General features: G+C 49.6%; 9 protein-coding genes across 9 annotated transcripts; 6 read left to right on the forward strand and 3 right to left on the reverse strand.

Annotated features, from left to right (window-relative positions):
- Nucleotides 1–998: 998 nt before the first annotated feature.
- On the forward strand, nucleotides 999–2,230 carry BGZ61DRAFT_359123 (uncharacterized protein; the record flags this gene model as incomplete). The annotated part of the gene is made up of 2 exons (XM_046241041.1): nucleotides 999–1,484; nucleotides 1,535–2,230. The coding sequence occupies 2 exons, from the start codon at nucleotides 999–1,001 to the stop codon at nucleotides 2,228–2,230; spliced, it is 1,182 nt and encodes a 393-aa protein (XP_046100955.1).
- Nucleotides 2,231–3,282: 1,052 nt separating this feature from the next.
- BGZ61DRAFT_456311 (uncharacterized protein) lies at nucleotides 3,283–3,878 on the forward strand. Its single transcript, XM_046246499.1, has one exon. It carries the CDS (start codon nucleotides 3,494–3,496, stop codon nucleotides 3,773–3,775), a length of 282 nt encoding a protein of 93 aa, XP_046100956.1. The 5' UTR covers nucleotides 3,283–3,493; the 3' UTR covers nucleotides 3,776–3,878.
- A 565-nt stretch (nucleotides 3,879–4,443) lies between these two features.
- BGZ61DRAFT_456312 (ankyrin repeat-containing domain protein) lies at nucleotides 4,444–6,263 on the forward strand. The gene has a single exon (XM_046246500.1). The coding sequence runs from the start codon at nucleotides 4,478–4,480 to the stop codon at nucleotides 6,098–6,100; it is 1,623 nt and encodes a 540-aa protein (XP_046100957.1). The 5' UTR covers nucleotides 4,444–4,477; the 3' UTR covers nucleotides 6,101–6,263.
- A 546-nt stretch (nucleotides 6,264–6,809) lies between these two features.
- Nucleotides 6,810–9,097, forward strand: BGZ61DRAFT_456313 (uncharacterized protein). Its single transcript, XM_046246501.1, has 4 exons — nucleotides 6,810–7,483; nucleotides 7,565–8,504; nucleotides 8,559–8,785; nucleotides 8,836–9,097. The coding sequence occupies exons 1-4, from the start codon at nucleotides 7,202–7,204 to the stop codon at nucleotides 8,920–8,922; spliced, it is 1,536 nt and encodes a 511-aa protein (XP_046100958.1). The 5' UTR covers nucleotides 6,810–7,201; the 3' UTR covers nucleotides 8,923–9,097.
- Nucleotides 9,098–10,372: 1,275 nt separating this feature from the next.
- BGZ61DRAFT_590507 (uncharacterized protein) lies at nucleotides 10,373–11,447 on the reverse strand (the record flags this gene model as incomplete). Its single annotated transcript, XM_046256634.1, has 2 exons — nucleotides 11,148–11,447; nucleotides 10,373–10,705 (listed from the first exon to the last, which is right to left on the reverse strand). Exons 1-2 carry the CDS (start codon nucleotides 11,376–11,378, stop codon nucleotides 10,373–10,375), a joined length of 564 nt encoding a protein of 187 aa, XP_046100959.1. The 5' UTR covers nucleotides 11,379–11,447.
- A 1,527-nt stretch (nucleotides 11,448–12,974) lies between these two features.
- Nucleotides 12,975–13,511, forward strand: BGZ61DRAFT_535219 (uncharacterized protein; the record flags this gene model as incomplete). Its single annotated transcript, XM_046254249.1, has 2 exons — nucleotides 12,975–13,272; nucleotides 13,336–13,511. 2 exons carry the CDS (start codon nucleotides 12,975–12,977, stop codon nucleotides 13,509–13,511), a joined length of 474 nt encoding a protein of 157 aa, XP_046100960.1.
- Nucleotides 13,512–14,774: 1,263 nt separating this feature from the next.
- Nucleotides 14,775–16,856, reverse strand: BGZ61DRAFT_535220 (uncharacterized protein; the record flags this gene model as incomplete). Its single annotated transcript, XM_046254250.1, has 6 exons — nucleotides 14,775–15,004; nucleotides 15,061–15,628; nucleotides 15,686–16,088; nucleotides 16,146–16,462; nucleotides 16,710–16,729; nucleotides 16,781–16,856. 6 exons carry the CDS (start codon nucleotides 16,854–16,856, stop codon nucleotides 14,775–14,777), a joined length of 1,614 nt encoding a protein of 537 aa, XP_046100961.1.
- Nucleotides 16,857–18,085: 1,229 nt separating this feature from the next.
- BGZ61DRAFT_359080 (uncharacterized protein) lies at nucleotides 18,086–19,990 on the reverse strand (the record flags this gene model as incomplete). Its single annotated transcript, XM_046241033.1, has 5 exons — nucleotides 18,086–18,418; nucleotides 18,517–18,831; nucleotides 18,902–19,300; nucleotides 19,372–19,636; nucleotides 19,710–19,990. 5 exons carry the CDS (start codon nucleotides 19,988–19,990, stop codon nucleotides 18,086–18,088), a joined length of 1,593 nt encoding a protein of 530 aa, XP_046100962.1.
- A 1,316-nt stretch (nucleotides 19,991–21,306) lies between these two features.
- On the forward strand, nucleotides 21,307–23,544 carry BGZ61DRAFT_456330 (amino acid permease). Its single transcript, XM_046246502.1, has 5 exons — nucleotides 21,307–21,708; nucleotides 21,789–22,097; nucleotides 22,150–22,550; nucleotides 22,609–22,907; nucleotides 22,967–23,544. The coding sequence occupies exons 1-5, from the start codon at nucleotides 21,624–21,626 to the stop codon at nucleotides 23,400–23,402; spliced, it is 1,530 nt and encodes a 509-aa protein (XP_046100963.1). The 5' UTR covers nucleotides 21,307–21,623; the 3' UTR covers nucleotides 23,403–23,544.
- Nucleotides 23,545–24,754: the final 1,210 nt, after the last annotated feature.

The following is a 24,754-nucleotide window of genomic DNA, read 5'->3' on the forward strand; positions in this document are numbered from 1 at the left end:
ATGGTACGGGTATGGTGGGGCAAGTTGACTCGGTCTATCATTTATCCGTGTAACACCGTCACCAGCCGCAAAAGCCGTCACCAGCCGTTACCACTAGCATTTAGGTAGAGAGGCATCTTGATCAATTGAGCATCAGAACGTAAACGAGACCTGATTCAAAAACCAGCATTCACTCGTTAGAAGGGGTTGGGTCATCTCGTCAGGTTGGAGCTATTCCGACAGTTTATGAGACGGACTAGCCGACAGACCGGATACCGGACACAAGCACCCCTGACACTAACCCAAACCGCGATCCTGCGACAGCGCCTCAACTAGCCGCAGTGCTGTTCCCCCCTGCTCAAACTCAAAGGCCAACACCTCTTGCGCGAGCTGTATGATCTTCCGCCTCACGTTGCCGCGCTCGGCTGCGACCTTGCTTCAACACGCCCAACTTGTGTAGCGACGCCAGCCAAACCGTCATGGCCCAATCACCACCCGTAGTGGCGGCGACGAAGAACGGCCTCGATGTGTCAGGCAAGGTCCTGGATGGACATGATTTCCGCTTCTGGAAATCTTCTCCTTGCCTTACCCGCTGACGCCGGGAATCCGGCTCCTTAACCTGTCTGATGTCTTATTCGGGATCTAAGTGGCGCACTGGCGATGGGATGGCAGGTCCCCTGGCGCTTGGCTATATAATGCTGCTGAAGTCTTCACCAACTATCGTGAATCAACAAGTTCCTTCGCTTTACTTCTTATCTGGCTGGTTTCCAACTTCGAGACTCTCAAGGGCTATTCCGTTCCTTCTTTTCTCTCTTCCCAATCACTTGTCTTCTTACCAACTATCTTTAATCCCCAGTACTGCTCGGTCAGTCTTTACTTCTTCGAAGAGAACTTAAAGATACCCCTCATTCTTTCAATCTTTCATCATGAGATTAGCTTCGATTGCCGCTTTCAACGCCCTTTTGGGTCTGGCATTTGCCTCCCCCCTGAACGACCGTCGTCATGCTCGATATAAGCGTATGGGCCATCTCCAGAAGCGTGAGGTTCCCCAGGAGCACTCCCACGACTTTGTCCTCACCATCACTCGCGAGTTCCTCAACCTCGATAACCCCAAGGGCATCGTCGATGTTGTCTTCGGCCTCTTGGGCAACGCCGCAGCCGCTGCCGGAGCGGGCGACGTCACAAACCTCGACTGCTTGAAGCAGGAGACTGCCGATCAGGCCTTCACCAACGCCAAGGGCGCCAAAGATCTCCGAGGCATGGCGGGTGCTTTGCTGTTCCAAGCCATTGAGAGAAACACCGGTGGCGTTGGAGTTGCCAGTGTCCTCTGCACTGAGACGGCCGTGAACCCAGAGATTGCGGCTTTGACTCAGCATCAAGACCCTGCGTCAGACAACGCTGGGGCCCTCAACAAGGCTATTACCCTTGAATTGGCTAAGCAGCTTGCTGGAATTGGAGCTGATACAAACTTGGCTCTCCTCAGTGGAACATTTGCCGCCGGCGATGTACGTATCCATCTCGCCTTCTCATTACGGGCCATGCTAATTGATTCCAGCCTAATGACAACACTGGTAAGGGCAATTCTTGCGATGATGAAGAGCCCAACTTGGGTTGCATCTATTCCCAGGGTCTCCTTGTTCTCGACGCTTCAGAGGCTGAGGTCTCCGCCGCTGTTGCCGATGTCGCCCAGACCTTCACAGGCACTGGTGGAATTTTCGCAACCGACCTTGTCGACCTGGCATCGTTTTCTGTTGCCTCTGTGACGGGCAGTGTCGATCTGGCTACCGTCGTGAATGGCGCTGCTGGTGCAGGAGGAGCGGCTGGTGCCACCGATGCTGCAAAGGCAACTTCAGCTGCAGCCGCAGCTACTTCTGCAGCAGAGTGTGTGGCCGTACCTCCTACGACAGCCGCAGCTGGAGCCGCAGCTGGAGCGACAAATGTCGTCGTCGCATCTTCCACCTCAGCCGCCGCCGCCGCGCAAACATCGGCCGCCGCCAGCAGCAATGGCACAAACATCCAAGCCTTCACTGGCACTCTCGGTGGCCCAGCTCCCCCGGTCGAGTCCTCCGCTGGCGACCGCCCTTTCTCCGTCAATGGAAACACCTTCGTCGGCTCCGGCGCCGCCATCGGACGATCCTGTGACATCCAGCACAACGCGTGTGCAAACGCCGCCAACTCCGGCCAACTCGCTGGCGGGGTGGGACAGTGCGACCAACAGGCCACCGCTTGCAGGGCGGCAAATTCCCTGTAGGGACGGTAGCTGGACTCGAGCCTCCTCGCTTATGAGTTGGAGACACTTGGGACTTCGGGGCAGTTGATCTGATGGAATCCAACTGGGTTGGACGGAAACCGGGTGTTCATAGCATATCCTCTCATGAAGCTGTTGTATCATATCCACAGTTAAATATTAGCCAGCTCATGGCTTCATTGTACAAATAGAGCATGTCGATGCTTTACCCTACTAGCTGGACAAATTTAATTAGGGTTCTACTACAGACATCACTGGATCGAGACTCCGATTTTTTCTTCACCTACATAAAATCAGGCCTGTCAAAAGTTTTCTCATGGAATTTCGACATTGTAGTGCATTAAAAACCCACCCGACTGGCACAAGTAATGGCCCCCATGTTTCTACTATTAACCCCAAAAGAACCACACGACCCACTCTATGAATGATATCGACTATTAATTTCAAGGATCCTTTTAGGGGACGCTTCTTGTGCCAGTTAGGTGAGTTGTTATGGTATTGTGGTGTTGTTCACAACAGGGTTATAGGGCTACCCTACACCAGCTGTAATCTGGATTCATACCCTCCTTTGATCAATATCGCAATATCTCCTTGCATGAAAGTGACTGATCTACTCTAATCCATTTACGATTTCTATTTAGTGATTTAGGATGTCTATTGGACTGCTTAGTTCTCCTCAATGTCGTGCTCTATTTTCTTGCTGGATCACTTCTGAAGTTCGACAAGAGTGACTACTCACTCAACTTACCTACTTTACACTCGACTTGGTAAGAGTCCCTTAATCATACCATCTGAACAATTAAGCACACCCAAAGCCCCACAAATACCGCTCTCTAATGCCGGACGTAATTTATAGGACAAGTGACCGTCGTTCCCGAAGGGCTGTTCTTTCTCTCCCGTGACCTCGCAGGCATCTTGATCCTCTCCATCGACTAAGATCTGATTAGGGCTAGCTGTGATAGCGGACTCGGATATCTGACCCACCCTCGCTGGTCAATTCCTACAAATGCGTCAAAGCGCTATTTTCTTACAGCTCATCTTGGCTTGTTAGCTCGCGTGACTCCGACTTGTAATATGATTACTGAATAATCCCCGCAACTACGAGGCTCAGAAAAGCTCCCATCTACCAAACAACCGAACCTCTTTCGCTTCAAGAGGCCCTAGAGAGCCCAGCTCTGGATAGTCGTTTTAATCCCTACCGGCTCACGACCCTTCATTTTACGGACTCGCTCTTCGATTTATCTCGAGATCAACAATACCGCAGTTATGGATGTTCTTGGAGGTCATCTGGATGAGACTAGATTCCGCGCTCTAATGCACACACTATGGTGCTTCTGGACTGGAGTTCTTCAGGTCCTGGAGTGCCTCTGGCGTGAGGCTAAGCCTCCCCTATGGGTTCGTCGTGTCATTGTCGCATTAGTTATCATATACTGGATGCCTCTCGCTCTCACGCGAGTGTTCAAAATCATGACTTGGATGATTTATTGGTGGAGGGGTACCAAGATTCGACGACGAGGAGAACTCAATGCGTCGGTGCAGCAGACCTAGTGGTTTGTCACATGTGATGAGGAATAGCCGTTGGACGCTTGATTACATTGGAAAAGTCTGGGTCATTGTTGTTCACTAAAATGTTACCGTTAATAGAATGCCGATTTTGGAGACTTGTTGTAGTACAAGAAACCACCATGTTACCAACTCAGTACCGCCTTTCCTAAGCTGACAGCGTATCTGAAACCTCTATCTCATTGATTCATCTTCACACTGAACCAAAGATAAGTCGCTATGATACAGGCAGATTTTAATACAGACTCTGGAAGAGAGCTCTCAAGCCATGCGTACTTACGTCGCAATGTCCAAGTTGAATCAATCTCACAGTTGTCAATTAAAAACGCGTTACGCCACAGCCATCTTCTTTTAACATGGTAGAAGAAGAAGCTTCGTACTGAAATGCACACCTGGAAGGACAGTTGGTACGAACGGTGGGGATACATTTGGTTCCATCAGCTGGGGAGGAGTGTCTGCGACTATCAAGTTCTACATTTCCTCGATGCCAAACTGTTTGCATACCAGTACAGGCACCATAATATATCTGATAATGACGCTGAGAATCATCCTTGTAAGCGAGTTATCGCTGTAATTAGCGCATGAACCTGGCTCACGTTTATGACTGGATACACCTTATCCACTCCACGCGAATGTCCTGATCTAAAATTGTGACTCACTCACCGCCCTGCAAGTAAGCCTTTGACAATGGCGGCCTCACGATATCGTGAATTTCGCCGTGCCTCACCAGAGCACTCAGAAGATTTGGAAGGCAACCAGTATGGCTTCTTCATTATCGACGAGGATGGCGAAATGCTGTATGAGACCGAGTTCTGCGGTCTGTTTCTGACAATGGTTCGACACGACGACGTGGCCATGGTTAAGCGATACTTGACCAAATATACTGGCCCCATCTGGCCCGGAGATTTGGGGAGTCATAATCCTTTCTGGACTGCTGTGCATCACGGGAGCAATAATGTTCTTCGTATGCTGCTGGAGCATGAAGAGATTTACCCGTCGCAACCACCGTCATACAGGGCACATTCGTACACCCTGTTGAACGAGGCATGCCGTTGTGCTCACATGAATACGGTACTTTATCTTCTTGAAAATCACCCCCAAATTGCCAACATAGAAGAGAGAGATGGTGAACATGGTATGAACGCGCTACTCTCAGTGGCGTGTTCCATGTCTGATATGGGGAGCATGTATAACAGATACGAATCAAGAAGTGATTTTATCGCTCGGCGGGAAGAACTGATGGAGTTCCTCTTGGACAAAGGCGCCTGTGCTCGCGATGTGGTGTTAAGACCTCAACTGGGGGCGCAGCCTGAAGATACGGTCCTCACCATGGCCATTTCCAGAGCCAGTGCCAAAATGGTGAAGCGACTCCTTTCCGAAGGTGCCGATATGCACGCAAAAACGATGCACGACGGATTCTCTAGCTTTGGCGAGGATCTCATTACGGATTGCACCGCGCTACATTTTGGTAGCCAATACTGCAACGTTGATGGCATTCGCACCCTGATTGAGCATTCGGACAGTGCCTCATGCATGGCATCCTGTCGTGATAGTTTCGGACGTCTTCCTCTTCATTGGGCGGCCGCTAGTCGATGCTCTAGCCGATTCGATTGTAACGTGGAGGAGGATGAGGTTCTACTATATGTCAAGCCAACCCTTGATCTACTATTGGATACCGAGCCAACTACGATTAATGCCCAGGATGAGAAAGGGAACACGGCCTTGCACCATGCTGTCAAGTGCCATAGAGCATGTGGCGGCGCCCATCTCAACGTTATCCTCAACACTTTATGCGCGAGAGGAGGTGACGGCGGTATTTGCAATGACAAGGGAGAGACGCCGCTACATCTCTTGTCATTCCGCATCTTGAACGGCGATCCGATTGACGCAAGTCTTGTTGATTTGCTCCTTGCTCACGGTTGCGGCTTGAACGCGGTTGACTCAGACGGCAATACACCACTCCACTGGGCGGCAAGGAACTTGGGGCATATTGACGCAGTTCGCAATCTAGTCACACGGGGCGCGAACGTGAATGCCGTCAATGCGAAAGGGAACACGCCCCTGTTTCAAGCAGCAAGCGCTCATCTGGCTACTTGTGGCGGTCAGGGCCTAACCTTGGACCGCTACATTGTAGCGCAGCAGGAGATGATCCAATTTCTACAGAAAGCTGGGGGTAATATTGAGATGGTCAATGGTGCAGGGAAGAGATTGGAGGATGTGATTGAGGGAAGACGGGCTGAGATAAAGAAGAAACTTACACCTAGGGAGATTGGGAGAGGTAGAGGTAGAGGAAGCGGCAGAATAGACTAGCTGAGTCATTGTTAAAGGGACCAGGCGTATCTGCTATTTCCATAATTAGTAGGGATGCATGTTCAGCCCTTTAAATGGCTTAGGGTTAATGTCTAGTAGTCTCAAAATATAGAACGGCAATTGGACAATAAGACGAACCTTTAGCGAGGGTCATAAGTTATTCAGGGTGGCGACGTTCGCGCTTATAAGAGCGCAATGTGACAAGTATGGAAGTACTTCGCTCATACGCGAATTCAATTCAACAAAAGAAATGCAGGAAACTTATGATTCAGTAATTAGCAGGATCTGGGGACTCGCAGAACTAGTCGCTCACTTACGAGTGTGCAACTGCGTTGCCAGTTTAACGGGAAACGCTGAAAAGGAACTTCAAGGCAGGATGATCCAAGCCGACCAGCATGTACGATTGGTGTTTTGGATTGTGTTGGCCCGGATCCGCCGGGTTGACCGGAGAGGGGCTCTCTGTCACCCCCTCTGACTAAGGCTAGGACTTTAATATATTGGAGGTTTTGTAATACAGGGTAGCCTTACCAATACAAATCTGACCCTTCAGTCCGCCGCCACGTGGCGGTCAATTTACAGGTGGCGTAGAGCAGCCTGATTTCCCAAAGCAACACCCTGCATAATTAGGCAGACAGCTGAAGTTGAAAATAAGGCTGCTCGTGAGGTGGCCATTTGTCCTTTTTCCCTCAAACATGATCTCTTCAACATCCTTGGGTAAGTCTGCTGATTGATCACATCGGGGGTCTCGTTTACTTTTTCTTAGACTCACACTGACAAAGTGGCTACATATCGCTAGGAGAGTACACGCAAACTACCTCGGTGTAGCCGAAGCTCTGGGCATTGCGCTTCTTGCACACCTTTCCGACTCTGCCACGCTGGCTCTCACGTCAGCTAGTGGGTGAAAAGAGATAACCGAACGACAACCACATTGAAAGCCTTAGCATCATACCTTTCACGCATGGCAAATCCCTTCAATCGAGCCCACAAATTATTGTTCCACAGCGGAGATTACTCAAACGGACATCTATTGCATTAAACACTCACTGCGCCCGTGTCGCCAGAACTTGAGATCGAATTTGTGACAGGCCATTTGCAAGCACGATGAACTTCACAGCTCTAAAGGATCTATTTCTAGTCTCTCTTCTCTTCCACCTGGCTGAGACAGCGACAGCGGATGCAGATCCAGGCACTCTCACGACTCTTCCACCTGCGTTTCCAACTGGAAACAACTCAGACCCTTGCGCATTTTCTGACCGCGACACTCTCATCGACCGGGTGGGCAGTGATTGGCAGAATTACAACATTTCATTGCTAGTACAGACTTGCGAGAATGTTTGTGTATATGTCTATGGCGCTGGGAATCCCGATGTATCGGGAATCGGAGTGAGTAACGGGGCAATTGCAACATAATGCCAAAACCGATCATCCAGGCAACTAAGAACAGCAGTCTAACTCACGGGATAGGCCATGATCTCTTACCTTATACAGGCACTCGCAACATTCGTTTTTGGGCCCATGTTATCAACAATCCTTGTAATATGCGACCCCGACCGTTTCCAACCTCCGTATTTTAGGCTGTCCCGTCAACACTGGCTGGCTCAAATCGGCGTCAACCTAGCTGGGAGCATTCATCGTACTAACATTCTGATTGCTTTATCTATTTTGCTATCCGCTACGATAAGGATCCAGCAGGTGGCTCCTCTCGCGGAGGTTCAGTTTCTGGACACTCTTGCACTATACGAATTATATCTTGCATATTCCAGTATGTTTCTCTCCTTACCAATCTCTCCAACTGCATTGAAAGGATGGGGTTCTCTTGCAGTCTATTATTTCATTATATTAGTCCTGATGTTTCGCATGACTTTCATGAGGAAGTTTCCAAATCAAAACTCGACTGCCATGGAGGAAATAACGAGACACTGCGCCATACAAAAGGACTATCATTTACCAGACTTCATTTCCACCACAAGAACAGAAGAAGACCCTCAATTACGTCGTCTTCAAACCCGGTTAAAGGTCCTTGTTCCAATAGGAATGATATTGCTGGTGGGTCTGGTCGCACTCAAGTGGCTTCGACGGCCAATTCTGAAGTTGTACATGCGTCTGAGCGTACCTTTCAAGCTTCTCAGAAACCCCTTCAGCTCTCTTGGACGGTTATATTTGGAATTATGTTCTTTTATCCGCATCGACAAGAATCTACTTCTTATTGTAGCTGCTTGTGTCACGATGTCCGGTGTATGGATGTTTTTTGCGATATCCACCGCTCAGACGTTGCAAAATCAAAGAATTCTGATGCAAAAATTAAGCGGGGATGCATATCAGGACAACCAGTGGGGCTTTGGTCAAATCATGGCCGTTCTAGTGTGGGCGCAATTTGTTGAACAATTAGTTCATGCTATCTTTTGTAAGAGACGCCGCGATACCCTAACTAAGACCCATCACATTTCTAACTTAATAGCTATATCCAAGCATGTTTATAAACATAGACGAGTACGGCAACAAGACAGAGTTTTAGCGGAAACAGCCGCTTTCCGAATATCATCACCACCTCATGAGGCAAACATCGCGGATCACACTATCGCTAGTATCAGCGAGGAAGCAGGTCCTCTCACCGAAGACTATACGAGTATTGCACCCAATTTCTCCCAACAAACTATCCCGACCCAGCAGTGGAATGAGACAGATGTAAGTTCTCCCAGAAGTTTTTGGGTTTATTATACTCATCTTTAAAACAGGGCTCAACATCCAGTATTCGATCAAGGACAACCTGGCCAAGAAATACGGATGAAACATATTTGCCAACTAGAAGTACGGATACATGATAATACTATACGACAGACTACTGTGATAGGCGGAGAGAAATTGGCATGTAGGGTACGGGCTGGGGGCTATTCGGTGAAGTTGAGTACAAGTCTCACCTCCTAATAAGTGGCACAGGAATCTTCTTTTGTGTATGTATTCTTTTATTCAGTATATGTTGTCAAGGAAAGAATTGAGACTAGCCGGCTGCGGTGCGACGAGTATAACATTCATAATCCGATTGGTAAGCTCTGGCTGTGTATCACTAAGATTCCAGCTTTGGTCATAGTCCAGAGCCTGATGCTTAGGACCCAGATATTATATACCTTCTGTGAATCATTTCTGGAACTAGCACTGTTGATCTTGCTAGCCTGCAGCAAGTGATGGTCATAGCGACAGGATATTCAGTTTACATTGCAGGAGCACTGCCCTGCGATCCTCATGATAGGTGCTAGGCTTACGAAGTACTTCGAGTCAAAGGAAGCGTTGGAAAGCCCGGGATAGCAATGCTCATTCCGCCGAAAGACGCGAAGGTTCGGGGTGTGAGATCGAATTGACGAGTGGCCACCCATACTCCGTTTGGTGGGAGACTTAAGGACTCGTTTCAATCGATCAAGGTCCATTTGAAGTTCGCCGACGAGATGCTTCTAATTGACATTGGAGCGTACGGATATCGCGATACCGAAGTCTATGTTCTGGAGTCGGTTGTGTTTGTTGATGACTACGGTAAGTGGATTCCAGACCTTGATATACTCTGCTAATTTAGCGGCAAGTTGCTCTATATTTTCAGCGACAAATGCGATCACAAGGAGCCGAGAGCCACATTAAATTTCCTTGGAAACCCAAAGTTTACAATGATGGATAACTAAGGACAAATATGGCAGCGTCTTTTAAATGCTTCTATTGCGCGGTCCTCGGAGAATAGGATTGGACGTCTTGCAGCCACTGATCTTTGCCTTCAACTAAATTGTTCAATTGTTGTCCCTCCGAATCGGTTTTGCTGGGGCTGTCTTATCGACGCATGTAGAAGTGAGGCTAAAATTGGCTTCGCATCGCATAAAATAAGAGTCTCGTCTGCGACTTCACTAGAGATCCTACGAATGAGTGGTGTCGTAGGATTCTCTACACAAACATAGAAGAACTTGGAAGAGGCAACTTGGGACCCTCGCACTCATGAATGGAAATTTCATTCGCAGGATGCCGAGGCTAATCTTGGATATGAGTTAGCAACAAATGTGGGTTTGATGGAAAGTTCAAGTTTAGAGGTCATTTAAACAGAGATGACAAATTGGGTGGTCATATGTTGATGAATGTTTGCTTCAGGAAGCCCTATGGTTGGGACAATCTGCATCTCTCGTGTGGGAGTTCTGGTTACTATCTCTGATATAATGAAACGTCTTGCACAATTGCGCATTCAATTCCTTGGCTACAATTGCGCGATTCAACTTCATTGTGATAAGCGATGATAATTCCCTAGATTGCCACAGCTCCGATATAGATGTCGTTGAGCGCCTTGATGTACCCCTTGATGACCTGGGTGCGAAGCTGGGCGCTCAATTCCCAAATCGCAAAGACGGAAGCTTGAACAGAAGCGATTGTTTCCCCTTCGACACCGTTTGCGGTCAGATATCTCAACAAGCCACTCTGCAGAATCGCGTTGCCAATAACTGGCCCACACATTCCACCGAAGAGCTCAGTGAACAAAACGATGGCGATGGCGGCTGGGACTTCGCTTTCGGGGTTGTCCGCCCGCACCGACAAGAAGGCAACACTCCGGGTGAATCCGATACCAAGACCATAGAGAATCTGGTATCCAATTAGGGCTGCGTCGGAAGTGTTGGTGTCCACGGTGCAGAGCAATCCTCCACCAACGGCTAGGAATGCAGGACAGGTCCAACCGTAGTGCTAGTATCGCTTGGTGAAGCTCATCACAAGACCCTCTCTGGCCTGGGACAAGACGACGGTGAGCAGAAAAGGAATGACCAAAAGACTAAGTTTCAATGACGTGACTCCTCGGCCACCTTAATAGAGAACGGGGATTAAGACGGTGGCAAAAAGGTTGCACATCAGAGAGAACATGGCCATGAATGATGCTCCAACCACGGTCCTATTCATCCAAACTCGCAGAGGCATAAGAAGGCAAGTTGTGGAATGCTGGATGACGAGGAACAGGCCCATAAGACCACCAAAGCCGACGAATAGACCGATGATGGCAGCGGACTTCCAGGGATGCGTCGGGCCGCCTCACCGCAATGCGAGAATGAAGCACACAAGGCTGCATGTCACGACGAAATAATCGGTCCAGTCGATCAAGATCCAAGGGCGGGCCGGATCGGAAAGATTCTTGGAGCCATCCTTGAGCACCGCCGGAGATGGCGAATCCGATCATGAAGAAGACAATTGCTGCAATCAAGACATACTTGGTGTTGAAGGCGGCGAGGCATCGGCCGAACGGGAGCATGCAGCCGCATTGCGACATGTAACAGGCGCCGCTGACCCAGCCTAGATGGTTGAGAGCATTGAACTTGGACACGACCCAATCCACGCGTAAACTCGGTCATAGGCCATACCACAATGACCCAGGCCAGAAGCCAGCCTTTCAATTATTCAGCTCGATGCCCGGGGCATACTACCCTGTGGTCTTGGGACTCTGGGTCCTTGGGCAATTCTTCATGGTCGATAATGTAGTCTTCAAGTCTGACCTCACCAGGAGGATCTAAAGCAAAAAGAAAAGGGGGGAGGGCAAATATAACATACAACAGCGAGGATTCCCCGGTCGTCACCGACCCGAGTACTAATTCGCCGCTTCTCAGCTTGACTAAGGGAGAGCGGACGGGATCCCGTATTTTCTAAGAGCTATGGTCGTATGTGCTGGTTTGGGTAACGCAAGAGTATATAAAGATTCCGACAATACATCGATACTCATTGAGCTGTTAAGGAGAGTGGTTCAATCGCTGATTTCCAAACATTCCCTGAATTCATCTAGTATCGTCGACGTGCGCCTGCATAGATTCACGGGCTTTAGCTTTAAAGTACATAGAGAAGCAGTTTGTTCGAAGCCATCGAGGCGGATAGAATAAACAACTAGACGACTCATGAAACTAGCGTATAAGTGTCGTCCAGACCTGGACTTCTTGGAGGCTCTCTCTACTAGCGGTTCCTGGGTGCAGGTGGGAGTGGGATTGTGCACAGTCTTCCGAAGGGTGTGGAAGTGGGAAAAAGAGGAGACGAGGGAAATGTGGAGGGAAAAGTTGTGGGGGCATAATTTTCAACCGCACTTTCACAGCGGTTTTAGTGTAGGGTGGGGATCGGGGAACCGGCTAAGGTAGGCGAGACCAAGGTGGCACATCTTTAATGCTTGCATTACGGAGTCGAGTTGAATTAGAGTCTTCTATATTGAAACTATAAGATTCTCCGCAGCTTGTGTGTGGGGGACGCTGACGACGGAGCTAATCTTCCAGTTACCTCAGACTGTTCAAACTTGTTGGTTGAGAATCGAGAACTTGCGGGACTCCGGTTTCACTTCAAGCAGTGGTCCCGAGACTCCGATTGCAGGTTCAGGTCTAAGACTAGTAGAAGAGGAGAAGAGAGGCCGTGCTCGGCCGGTTTTTGAAGTCCAGGTGCCGAGGATCCTCTCCTGGCTCTCCTACGCTAATCTCGAATTTGAAGACACGTCAGCCCAAACCATCGCCCCTATGTCTAAGACAAGTGGGATAATTACTTCCAGTCCGTCGAGGAATGTTGAATCGCCGACTCCCATGTTAGAATATTGATCACTAGGAGGCGTTGCACCTGCGCTAAAACCCTTTCTGAAGGGACGTCATGCCGGGACTCAGAACATGATCGACGAGCCTGGCGCCTTGACGAGATCCTCGCTTAGACCCGGGATGCAATCGAGATGATAGCTTTTTGTCGGAGCAAGATCTGCTGGAGTCTTTCGTAGACTAAGAGAGAGGAGTATTAAATAGCTTCATCCGTCGCCAAATAGTGATTGGATTCAGTAGCCTCTTCAGCACCGTCTTCAGCAACCACCCATCTCAATTACTTGGCCTCATTGCATACTAATTGCCCCACAATGACTTCTGCAGGCAGCCTCGAGTCCTTACTCCTGCGCATACAGCGCATCGAGGACATAAACGAAATTCACATCATGGGCCGCCGAGCATACCACCACTTGGCCGGTCGTCACAATCTTGAAGTTGACGAACTTCAGAGCTCCCAGGACGCTGTCGTCTTCGAGACTGAAGACGTCGGTGCCTGGACGAGCCTCAAGACCATCAAGGAGTCGTACGTCGAGAAGAACCCCTTCCCGTCTGGCACCAAGGGCCTGCTGGTCGAACACACAATCACCACCCCTGCAGTCGAAATTTCCGGTGACGGTCAAACCGCCAAGGGAATCTGGATCTCCCCCTGACACGAGACGTCCCCTCTCGAAGGATGCGACGTGCCCAAGGCCCACTGGAGCTGGGGCCGATACGCCGTCGGCTTCCGTAAGGAGGACGGCAAGTGGAAGATCTGGCACTTGAACGTGCCGACTATGTTCCGCACCGCCTTTGACGACACTGGCCAAGACTGCCTTCAAGAAGCCCGAGTTGCTGCCCAAGGATGGTGAGGGAGTTTCTGCTGCGCACGGTGGTGTCAGCTTCAACGAGCCTTACCACCCCAGCCGCGTTCCAAACCTCCAGCCCGTGCCGTCAGAGGCTTACGCTAGGTAGAAGGATACTTGGAGCGCCACGGACTTGCATGAGTTCACCTGGTAGGAGGGAAAAGGTAGTTAGATAGGGGAAATTAGAAATGAAATGCTCGATATTCCACTACACTGCAATTCATTTTATGCTGGACTTATTGCCAGTTCAGTTACTCGGCCCTGAATTATCCAAACACTCCATAAGACAAGGTCAGGGGCTTCTCTTTTGCGTCATCGTCTGAGTGATACATAGTCCGAAGTGGATGAGATTGGCGTGGATGCCGACACCGGACCATACTCACACGCACCCAGGGTCAACACGCAAGGGGTTTTAAAATGGGTTGGCAGTGGTACCTAATGGGAAAGAAACGGCATCAGCCAGCTAAACTATAATCCCAAGTCTCCATGGGACTCGCTTCTCCGTGCTATGTGCGTCGAACAGATTCAGCACACCAAACCAGGCACTACAGCATGGTAAATTTCCTTTTAAAAATGCCTGTAAACTTTTAGCAAAAATAGTAGGGAATTTTACCTGAAATAATCGCTAGGTTCTAGGGGATTTACATACAGACTCAATTTCTGCTTTTGAACCAAGTGGAGAGCAGCTATCAACCATTTGCGTATCTTATGACCAATTTCCGTGCGTCTTGAGATTTGGATTGGTATTCTATAAGGTCATAGGATATAAGGAACGCATCATGGTGTACATTCTGATCTAACACTCCGGATTTATCATGATGGCTCAACCCCGTGTCGTTTGTTGATCGAGGTGCTACCTTGTGGTGCGCCAATTGCTACTAGTTTGACTACCCAAGCAGCTGCCATGAGTCTTAGTCCTGGGCCAGATGCTAGTATTTTCCATGGATAGCCTCCTTGATGACTTTCTTCTGACAGCACGACCTCGCTCATGAGCTAGTGGCCTGTGGTGCATGCCTCTCGCAATGCTGCATGGGATCCATGGCAATTCTCCGCCACGTACTGAGCTCGTGTTAGAATATTATTATTGGAGTCAGTGACTATTCTCGTCAGTATGTATTAGTTGAATCAATTCTTGAGTCAATTACCTGTGAAAATTAATTACAACTCGTGAATAGCGGCTTCGCAACCCTTAACTTGGAGACTTGCTCGCGAATCCCACAACACAAACTGAGTTCCGTGTGCGATTGGCAGTTTCATGATATGTCTCATTTACACACCATCAAAAGAAAACAGTTCGTACCCAGTCTGTAAGCTGGATTGGTTAAAGATGTACCAGGACCTGTCAAGACTACCGTCAAGGTGGAAGCCCCCGTCGTCGCCAAATATTGGGGTGCTCAAAGCTTGCAGCTTTTGGTCCAGGCAGCCGGCAAGCAACTCGTGAAGACTCGAGTTTTGCTTTTCGTGGAGGCCCGCCAAGTGTACTCGCACATTCTCTAGATCTGAGACGCGTCCTCGTCAGCATAACAGGAATCAATAGCTCATGACAGGAACTTACCGTCAGGTTCTCCTACTCCACCTTCGACTCCCTGCATGACAATCAGAGCAGCCCAAGTAATGACGACGAGGTCAAAATTAGACCAGATTGAAGAGTCAACGAGCTGGAGTTTGACAGCCGCCCGAGCGGAAACGAGCAGTTCATGTTGCTCCTTGGGTGTCGTGTCGGAGAATAGGTCGCTGCCCCTGGCAGGCAGGTAGATGGAGAGGACGAGAACGCGATGCAGGACATATTGTCTAAAAACGAGTTTCCTCTCATTTTCCGGCTCGTCGTTCCGGGCACCGAATTCGACCAGCCAGTCGTCAAGTTGGCGTGCCCAGTCTCGTATGACCGCCGCGTCGACATCGCTGAAGGAAACGGCGGGATCAATCGCCACTGCAAGCTCTCCAGAAAAACAAGACCAAATAGTTGGCAGACCTCGCCCGGTGAAATGAGTCAAGCCTGTGTGCATCATTCGTGACAGTCTGTAGAGTTGATCTTGCAGAGAGATGCGAAGTCGCGGGAATGGTGCAATTATTGGGATCGCTGGGCAGGATAGGTATATGGATGCATGCTCGAGATCAACAATCTGGGATGGAATGTCAGTAAAATCCTGCATCATCACCAATCGCCGGTAAGGTCTAACCTGCAGCCCAGTGAAAAGCCTCTGCCATTCAAGTGACCTTTCATCCATGATAGGTGGACAGTGTTCGAGAATCAGCCGATAAGCAACGGATATCCAGATGCCGGTCTCCTTGCTGATACCCTCCCTCAAAAGACCCGAAAGGATGATGCCTAGGATCGTCTGAAATGCCCACTCCTCAGCCCGCGCAGGGTTCTTTGCATCCTGGCCGATTGCACTCGCCGGCATACAAAGTTGCGCGATGGCGTTGCAGAGTACAGTGAAGTATTCAGGTGCCAGCATAACAACGTCTTGGGATCCTCGAATGCTTGAGCAGTATAGCATCGAAGCTAGCAGCAAAGGGGTTGGTGATGAGAAAGTTTGTTTGCTGGGTAAGAAGTGCAGACCGAGCATGGTATCGTGGAAGCTGCCGGGGAATTAGCAGGGTCAAAAAGATTATTCGATGCCGTTAATGGAGTCATACGTAAGCCACAAGCGTTTTATGAGCAGCTCTGTCCATATCTCTTTGGTGGTGTTGGTGGAACAACTCGATTTTAGAACTTGAATGGCAGGCCACAAAGGACCCAGCGACGGGTCTTGAGGTTCCTGGCTGTCGAGTGTGATGCTCTCACTAGCATCTACGATGATCTCATCGTCAATATCTGGCAGGCCAATGTGGTCCTCGATCCTCTTTAACCGACGGAGCACGGCGTGATCGGGTGCTGGTAATTGTGCATTTGGCTGTGGTATTGGCAATGGCACGGTGGACGTGGTGTCATCACACAAACTGTATGAAGCGGCCTATACAAAAGACCATTCATAGCCTTGATTAGCTCCCACTTTATATCATATATTTAACTCCAGGTTGAGGCTCTGCATCAAGGTTTCATCACATACGTTGGCTCGTGGCACAAACACGCACGGCACTCCTGATCCGAGGCATCTTCGACAAGATGGTCCAGAGTCGATCCTACATTTCATCTAACACGTCCTAAGTCAAATTCGCACGTGATGGATGAGATTTAATCCAGCCGGCAAAGGTGCTAACCTTTTGCCGTCGACAATTGACTGATTACATGTCAGCTCTTGGCTCTGAGCGTGGACGACGGCCTATCTTACCGCAAGCTTTCCGGGACTTTATCGGAGCATCGCCTTCTCGGACGCGGCCGACTGCCGATCCACCCTGCAGAGGCATTGTTGCGTGATGTGGGGAACAAAACTAGTGGATGAAGAGCACACGAGCGTCCATCAATCAAGCAATCAGACGCTTTCTCCCCGCATTGTGAAAGAGATGCTTGGCGTGGTGAAGGCGGATGAGTCGGGAGGAGAACCGGCGAAGTGTCCAGGTGAGAAGTAAAACCACCGGATTTGCCGGGTCACCCGTCCTTTTAACCATCAGGGGGTTGCTAGTGTTGATTGGGACTGATAATGCAGCGCCGGCCCATTTTCCCCTTTTGGTTACGGCCTTGATAGGTGACCTTTAGCCCGACATTACCGACTGATTGCCGGGGCGTCCAGAGTCGCGTGTCTTCGACGCATGGGAACAGGTATGTGCATTTTGCAATCGCTGCGATAATAAGTACTGATATCCCACATGCTAACATTGTATATACCATGGACGTTTATCTAGCCAAGCATGTAGCAGACCGTACAGAAGCATCAGCTCACCTTTCCCAAATGCAGTGCCCTGGTTGCTTCCGGAACTATCGGCAAAAACTGCCGTATTTGCTACCCAGTATCTAACGCCCGTGAGCTAACACCTATATTTACCGGATCAGGTTACGAGATTCCTTCAGTTCAGTTTGCTCTTGCGATTTCATACGATCGGCAGACTCGTGCTCTGGATTAAAAAGTTCACCATTGAGAGCGCCACTAACCGCGTCAATACATGTCGGGAAGCATTTCACACAACATGGTAGTATCATAAGCTCACTCAAAAAACCCCAAAATTGAATGACTCCTGGATGTTTAGAGCCCTTCGAACGCTGTTGGCAATTCCTGATTTCAGCACTAGCGCAAGAAATTACCTCGACTCAAATGGCAAAATGGCAGACACGTGTTGTGGCATTAGGCTAGTTCAGTTGAGAACATACATCAAACTAATAGGAATACTTCAAGAAAATTGGACGCCGGACAGCGGCGCGGTCGCATCGCTGCTACTGCCCACGTTGTGATTCACGCGGCAAGGCAGTGCTTATGTGCCTAAAGTAGGCATGTATTTCCGCTGGGAATGCCACAGTAACCACCGGAATCATCTTTTAACTGTATTAATTGCATTGCGTAATCCGCTCGTCTATTTAGCCGTACTTCTCCAGGCACACCCCGTCAAGGGGTCTAAGGATGTAGAGGTGGTAACAATTCCTCTCTAGAGCGCCCGGCAGCTTCTTAAGCCTCAATGCATTACGAGATCGAGACATGCAAGTCCTATGAATGTCGTAGCTCGAGGTCGAGCACAATGATTGGGATGCCGACAAAACCCTCAGGCATTCTGTATGTGAATTTCCAGTACTCAAAATCCAGCATTGGATCTAGATTGCCTCCGTAAGTTCCAGCAAAGGATAGGTCTAACGTCTGGTTGATGTTGCCGGAAACGGCAACGCTGAGCCCCGGCACATCTTGCCACCCGGTGATGGTGCGCTTTGCGGTAAAAGTGTCGACGACGAAGGTGAAGACGGAATCAGCGTTTCCATAGGGATACGACAGTGTCAGCTTCCATGGTTTAACATCGACATGGAGAGCTGGTTCGCTGGGGTAGAGCTGCAAAATCGAAGCATTAGCAAGTTGCTCTTCATGCAAACGCCTCCATCTACGCCCATCTGACTGCAATGGGCTGTGGTAATTCAAGCAAAACGTACCGTCATAAACGAGACTTCGTTTCCAGTGTCCCACTGGATAACAGCAGCGTTAAATGACACATGCACAGTGCGGTCAGGAACATAGTGATCATACTCCTCAGCCCCAACCGTAATGTTATCTGAGAGCCAAGCAGTAACATTACGAGGAATATTGTCATATGGGGGAGCCCAAACTTTGGTTGAATATGTGTGCTCGCCCATGAAAGTCGACAAGCCGTTGGCAATTTCCTCAGGGATCAAGCTCCTGTGCTGATCCGCAAGTACAGCCACAACGGGAGCCCACGCAAAATCATGTGTTTGTGACATCGTCTCAGGCTGTGTTTGTTGGTTGATTAGCTTCAATGCTTATTCGCACTCAGTAGCTGATAGGTTTGGGGTCGCTCACCTTGGAATTGAGTCCAGCCTTCTCCTTTCCGATCAAAGGCCAGAACCACAAGGCCATCACACTCAAGTAGCGGTTCATATCGAAACCGTACGTACGATCCCAAGGACCAGCGATATTCCTTAAACTAGGATGCCAAAGCTGAGAGACAGCCGTCCACGTATGTTTGACCATGCTGGGTGCATGCTTGGTCATGACAGACTCCTGGGGAAGGTATTTGCTCCATAAGATGAGAGCAAAGAGTGAAACTCCAGTGTAGGTGGGGGAATTGAATTCAGAAAGGGTGTTGTGTTCGTTGAAGAGATTGATCACATCCTGGGCGTAGCTCTCGCCTGCCTTGGTCATGTTTGCATTCTGGAGCCGCCGACCAGTCCAACCCGTAAGCAAAGCCCTCATAATTTGCTATAGTCCAAATTTGTTAGTTTCAAAGGTCTCGCTTCTGGGCCGAGGCGCTCTCGGTATGAGTGGCTTACCGGGTTGCTGTAGGAGGGGAAAAAGGTATTGCTCGTGCCAACTTGGCCGAACCGATAGGAATCTCCAACAGTGGCGTGATAGAGTGAGTCTAGGATACTTTTTTGAGTCGTCGGGTTCAGAAGATCAGAGAACTCCTCCATCATCATGATGAAAGTCGTGCCAACAAAGTCTCGCCAGTTGGGATCCCAGGAACCGTAGGCCTTGCCAGGATACGCAGTCGAACCAACATATGGCTCTTCTGGTTCTTTTTGATAGGTTCCATACCTGTCTAGGTATTAGTATTCATTCATCTTTATCCGAAAACTGACAATTCACTGCAATTGTCATTGTGACTTACCAGGCATCTGATGGCACCTTGTATTGACCAGCAATTACATTGTTGATAATCTTTTCGGCTTCAGCAACATCGGTGCCCTTGTTTCGCGCCAATAGACCCAGCGCATACCAGACCGAGTTGCGGGTTTCATGCCTGAGCGCTTTGCGGGAACTGAAGTCGTAGAGGTACCCGGCATCTGAGTCGTAGTACGTGTCCATCCACTCCATGCCTTCCGTCAACAGCTGCCTCGTGTCTGGTGGCAGGGATTTGACGTAGGAGGATGCTGTGAAGCTGCCGGGCATGGTGATGTGCCCCTCGGCATAAGTGGAAGACAGGCCCAGAAAGACATAGAGGCCGGCGATAGTGCCGGCCATGGCGAAGAGCCACATGGCATGGGTACTAGATAGACGCATCGTGAAAACCGGTCGCGTCACGAGAACACTAACGCACCAAAGGGAGTGTTCAGAAGAAAAGTCTAGGTCGCACCAACGTAGACCTGGGCAGTTCATATGCTCGCCGTCATCTTACCCCTTTCTATTGTCTTTTTTTCTCTAGTCTCATCTAGTAGTGCGTGGCTCAACGTCTCACAAGCCACAATGATGCCCTGAAATTGGCGTAGACCTCAGCTACTCGAGCGCAGTAGCTCCGATAAGAGCCCCACATATTCCCTATACGGGTTAAAGGACATTTCTCATTTGTGAATTATTTGAATATAACTGGACAATCTCGGTTTTGCCTAAGGCACTGAGCAATGTGAGTGGTTGGTTTGGACGTGGCAAAAGCATTTGAAACACAAATCCACAGATGTACGACACCAATCAACGCGCGACTTGACATGCGATTTTCACAGTCAATTGGCATTCAATTCAAATTTAACAATAATGCAATGGAGTCTAGATTCATGTAGTGGAGTTGTGATGTTTCTTATGCCAACCTCAGGGAAAGTCGAGATTCTGATGGTGAGGAGTAGCTCCGCTCGCCTTCAAGTCAATAATGGGCCGGCCCCTGACGCTTCAGTGGAGACCCCGCTTGTAGGGCAGGGACGGGATGGCAGCCAAAAGGGTCAACTATTTCTATCCTGTGCCTATGGCAAGATCCTCTGCAAATGCATCTATAAACTAGAATATAGAACCCTGGGTGAGTCTATGCTTTTACAATCATGTTCTACTATGCCGCCTTGTCGCCCTGATCTACTGGCAACACAGACCCGAGAGCACTGGGTCACAGCGAACACCGAACTAATGCGTGGCGCTACGCTGGCCTCTTCTGCGACGCTGAATCGAAATCAGCACAAGCATGCAATTTACGCTTAAAACTGTACCGAAAATTATCCTCATTCCGTTGGGTTGCAAGGCTGAGAATGAATAGCATTTCGGTGCGAGACGCGACGCCTGGACGCGACGCGACATGGTGTCCAGATTCAGCGCCTGTTAATTGAATTGATGTTACAATGAACGCGGAGCACTTCGCACGCCCTAGCCAATTGAGCAGGGATACTGGGCTCTTCAATGATCCCCGTCAATCACCAGCCTCTCTGCAGCCGGTCCGGGTTCACCGGATTCCCGCTGGCATTCCCCGAAGCTCGCCGGGCCACATTAGCCAGATAACGACGTCGATCACACGACAGCAGCAGAGCGACAGGGCTCTGGCTCTGGCTGCCAAATCACTTGACGCCCTGCCTCCGGCACTCTGCGGTGTAGGGTTATCAGTCAGGGATTCGGGGGTGGAGAACGGTTCCAGCTCCCCGTTTCGGCACACCATCCTGACGCCGAAATCTGGAGTACGAACGAGGTTATATATTCGACAACCTGCGATCCGTGCTTCTCGGCGGGGTACAAACGGTAGAATCGTAGAAAGACACTCGTGCTGCTCTTGTCCTTGCGACCTTCAACCTGGACCCTGCCTATTGCGAATCGTCAATTCTGGTCACACACAATGGGCTCCAACGACACGGACACGCCACATGGCGCAGAGGGCAAGACGGAGATGAATGCCGACGAGCTTCGTCTCGCGCAGATGGGTGAGTCGATGTCTCTCAGCGCATTCCAGCTTTCCTTTTGGTGATCCTTTGCTAATTTCTCTCGCGCGCCACCCCCTAAGGCCACACGCAGGAACTCAAGCGCCACTTCAGTATGCTTAGTCTCATCGGCCTGGCCTCTACCACGACCATTTCGTGGACGGGCTTGGGACTGGGTCTGATCACGGAGATCGGAGCCGGTGGACCCGGAGCAGTCATTTACGGCTTCATCCTCGTCACCTTTTTGCAATGCTTCCTGGGCGCTTCTCTGGCCGAGTTCGTCTCGTCGTACCCGACGTCCGGTGGCATGTACCATTGGATCGCCGCCGTTGCGCCGCGAAAATGGACGGGCATCTTGAGCTTCTTCACTGGCTGGTTCAGCGTGCTGGGCTGTAAGAGGCCCCACATGGACGCTGAAGCATCACCAAACTGACTGCTGAGTAGGGATCTTCACCACCGCGTCAACCAACATCATCTATGCCCAAATTTTGATGGCTCTCATTGCTCTGTACATTGAAGACCTAGAGATTAAGACATGGCAGACTTTTATTGTCTATCAGGGCCTGAACCTGCTCACAGCCGCCGTCGTCATGTTCGGAAACAGAATCATTCCAGCGCTCAACAGGTTCTCGCTGTTCTACCTCCAGATCGGCTGGCTGGTCGTTCTCATCACCGTTGTTGCATGCGCGCCGACCTACCGCAACGCCGATTTCGTCTTCACCACCTGGATCAACAACACGGGCTGGAAGAACCAGGGTATTTGCTTCATCACGGGCCTTGTGAACCCTTTGTACAGTCTTGGTGGACTGGACGGAATCACTCACATCACTGAGGAGATGCCGAATGTGAGTTGAATGTGACCACTGACAAGATCGAGGCTGGCTAACCTGTGCTCTCATTAAGCCGTCCCGAAATGCCCCGTTGGCAATCGCAATCACCCTCATCATTGCCTTTTGCACCGGTATTACTTACCTTATCAGCCTCATGTTCTCCATCCAGGATTTCGATGCCCTCACTAGCACCAATACCGGCCTGCCCCTGGCAGAGCTCTTCCGACAAGTGACGCAAAAGGCAGGTGGTGCTTTCGGCCTGACCTTTATTCTCTTTGTTGCTCTCGGGCCCTGTGTCATTAGCTCCCAGCTGAGCACAGGTCGCGTCTTCTGGGCGTTTTCCCGAGATGGCGCCATTCCTCTGTCGAAGATGTGAGTAAAGGGATGTCGAAATAGCCAAGAGGATATCTACTGACTTTCCCTTCTTTTAGCTGGTCTAAAGTTGATCTTCGTCACCAAGTTCCCCTTTACTCCCAAATTGCCGTCACTGCCATCATCGCCGCTTTGGGTTGTCTCTACCTCGGTTCCACGACTGCCTTTAACTCCCTGCTTGGAACCGCTGTCACCGTCAACAACATTTCATACATGTTTCCCATTCTGACTAACCTACTGACCGGCCGGAAGAACATGCATAGAGGTGTCTTCCATATGGGACCCAAGCTTGGACCATTCGTCAATGCCGTTACTGTGGCCTGGCTTACCTTTGCCATCGTGTTTTTCTCATTCCCCTACGTTCAGCCAGTGACGGTGCAGAACATGAACTATACCTGCGTCGTCGTGGGAGGACTGTTGATCTTGGTTGGGGCATGGTGGCTTAAGGCAGGAAAGGCATATACTGAACAGATGCAGAAGGCAAAGGAGCAGTAGGGTTAGAGACAGAAGTAGAATATGATTAGCTGCTGATATTGCTCTTTCAGTTATATCCATTTGCTGTACAGAGTAACGATTCAAATAATTTGATTTGAAGACAGAAGCTTGAAACGTAAAACTATCCATGATGTTTATAAAACACGCAGTGCATTTTCTGTTAGGCGGAGTCTATCGGGGAGTTGAAGACTGTCATCCATTCTTCCCTATCATTGAGAATGGATGACAGGCGACTTTGGAAAGGCCAGACCTCTTATTTGCGCTTTCTCTGGAGCTGTGGATAGAGGAGCTGGTGGCAGCTATACAGATTGGAGTGGCTGTTTGCACTTGCGGTTTAAGGGATTGAGCGTTGTTGACATTTGGTTTGTTGGTTGCAGATGCAATGCTTCGTTAGATCACGGTGAGCTATTGGCATTGCGGAAAAACTGCGTCATCACGCGAATGGTAAAGAAAGGCAAAGCAACCGGCATATGTATGACCCTGGCTCTCTTGACGGTTGTGGTTTTATTGTCAGGATATCGCCTCTGGTTCAAAAGATGACGATTGACCGTTACCTGGTCTGGGTATTGTTGCATCTAGCAGATGGATAGGATCATATGTGTGAGAAGCTCTTGCTATTCTTCCTATCTAATAGAGGTCTGCTAGGTCAGTCTTATAGATGAAGATGACCTCGGATGACCTCGGACGGCCGAGAGGCTCCGGATGGTCCGGAGTCCTTGGCTTCAGCTAGCTATTGATAAAATCAAGGAAAAGCTAGGACTATCATGAGATCGGTGACGAGGCCGATGACGAGGCAGGTGGCGATGGACGCCTATGATGAAGGAAGAAAGCTTCAATAGCATGATACATCCGGAATCCGATATCCCGATATATGTGACAGGTATTTGACTATGTAACTTGTGCCGGTTGAAGTTAGCAAAACCGTGGGCTGCCAAATATATTACCATGTCATGACGGTTGCCTCCCCTCCAGAAAACACGGCCAACATCTACCGTCTAAAGCTTATGGCTTTCATCTCCGGAACCAAAACAAGCATTGGAATGGGGAATTAAAACGCAAACACCCCAAGTGATGTTGATTCACGACTCGGCAGTGAGAGCCACATCGGGAACACTGAGGAAACCGACGCATCTAAGAACTAGGCTATTGAGTAATGTGAGATCAGCATGAATAGGTGGCGAAAAGGAGAGAATGGTAGCTGGGAATGATCAAATGAAAATAATGCCGTGAGTTGGTGGGTAATGGAAGTTGCAGTTGGCCTCAACAACTGCCATTTACGACTGATCTGCATCCCGAAGAAGCAGGTATTCGGGTCGCCTTTCCACAAAATAGGTGCGTAATCCACAAAGTAC

Source organism: Ilyonectria robusta (genome assembly GCF_021365365.1).
Source record: "Ilyonectria robusta strain PMI_751 chromosome Unknown BGZ61scaffold_17, whole genome shotgun sequence".
Lineage (NCBI taxonomy): Eukaryota > Fungi > Ascomycota > Sordariomycetes > Hypocreales > Nectriaceae > Ilyonectria > Ilyonectria robusta.

Bases quoted from the DNA above. Each gene is read 5' to 3' on its own strand.
- BGZ61DRAFT_456311 (XM_046246499.1), top strand. From the start codon at position 3,494: ATGGATGTTCTTGGAGGTCATCTGGATGAGACTAGATTCCGCGCTCTA.
- BGZ61DRAFT_456330 (XM_046246502.1), top strand. From the start codon at position 21,624: ATGGGCTCCAACGACACGGACACGCCACATGGCGCAGAGGGCAAGACG. The intron at 22,098-22,149 runs GTAAGAGGCCCC...ACTGCTGAGTAG, and splicing joins CTGGTTCAGCGTGCTGGGCT to GGATCTTCACCACCGCGTCA. The intron at 22,908-22,966 runs GTGAGTAAAGGG...CCCTTCTTTTAG, and splicing joins GCCATTCCTCTGTCGAAGAT to CTGGTCTAAAGTTGATCTTC.
- BGZ61DRAFT_456313 (XM_046246501.1), top strand. From the start codon at position 7,202: ATGAACTTCACAGCTCTAAAGGATCTATTTCTAGTCTCTCTTCTCTTC. The intron at 7,484-7,564 runs GTGAGTAACGGG...CTCACGGGATAG, and splicing joins CCGATGTATCGGGAATCGGA to GCCATGATCTCTTACCTTAT. The intron at 8,786-8,835 runs GTAAGTTCTCCC...TCTTTAAAACAG, and splicing joins AGCAGTGGAATGAGACAGAT to GGCTCAACATCCAGTATTCG.
- BGZ61DRAFT_456312 (XM_046246500.1), top strand. From the start codon at position 4,478: ATGGCGGCCTCACGATATCGTGAATTTCGCCGTGCCTCACCAGAGCAC.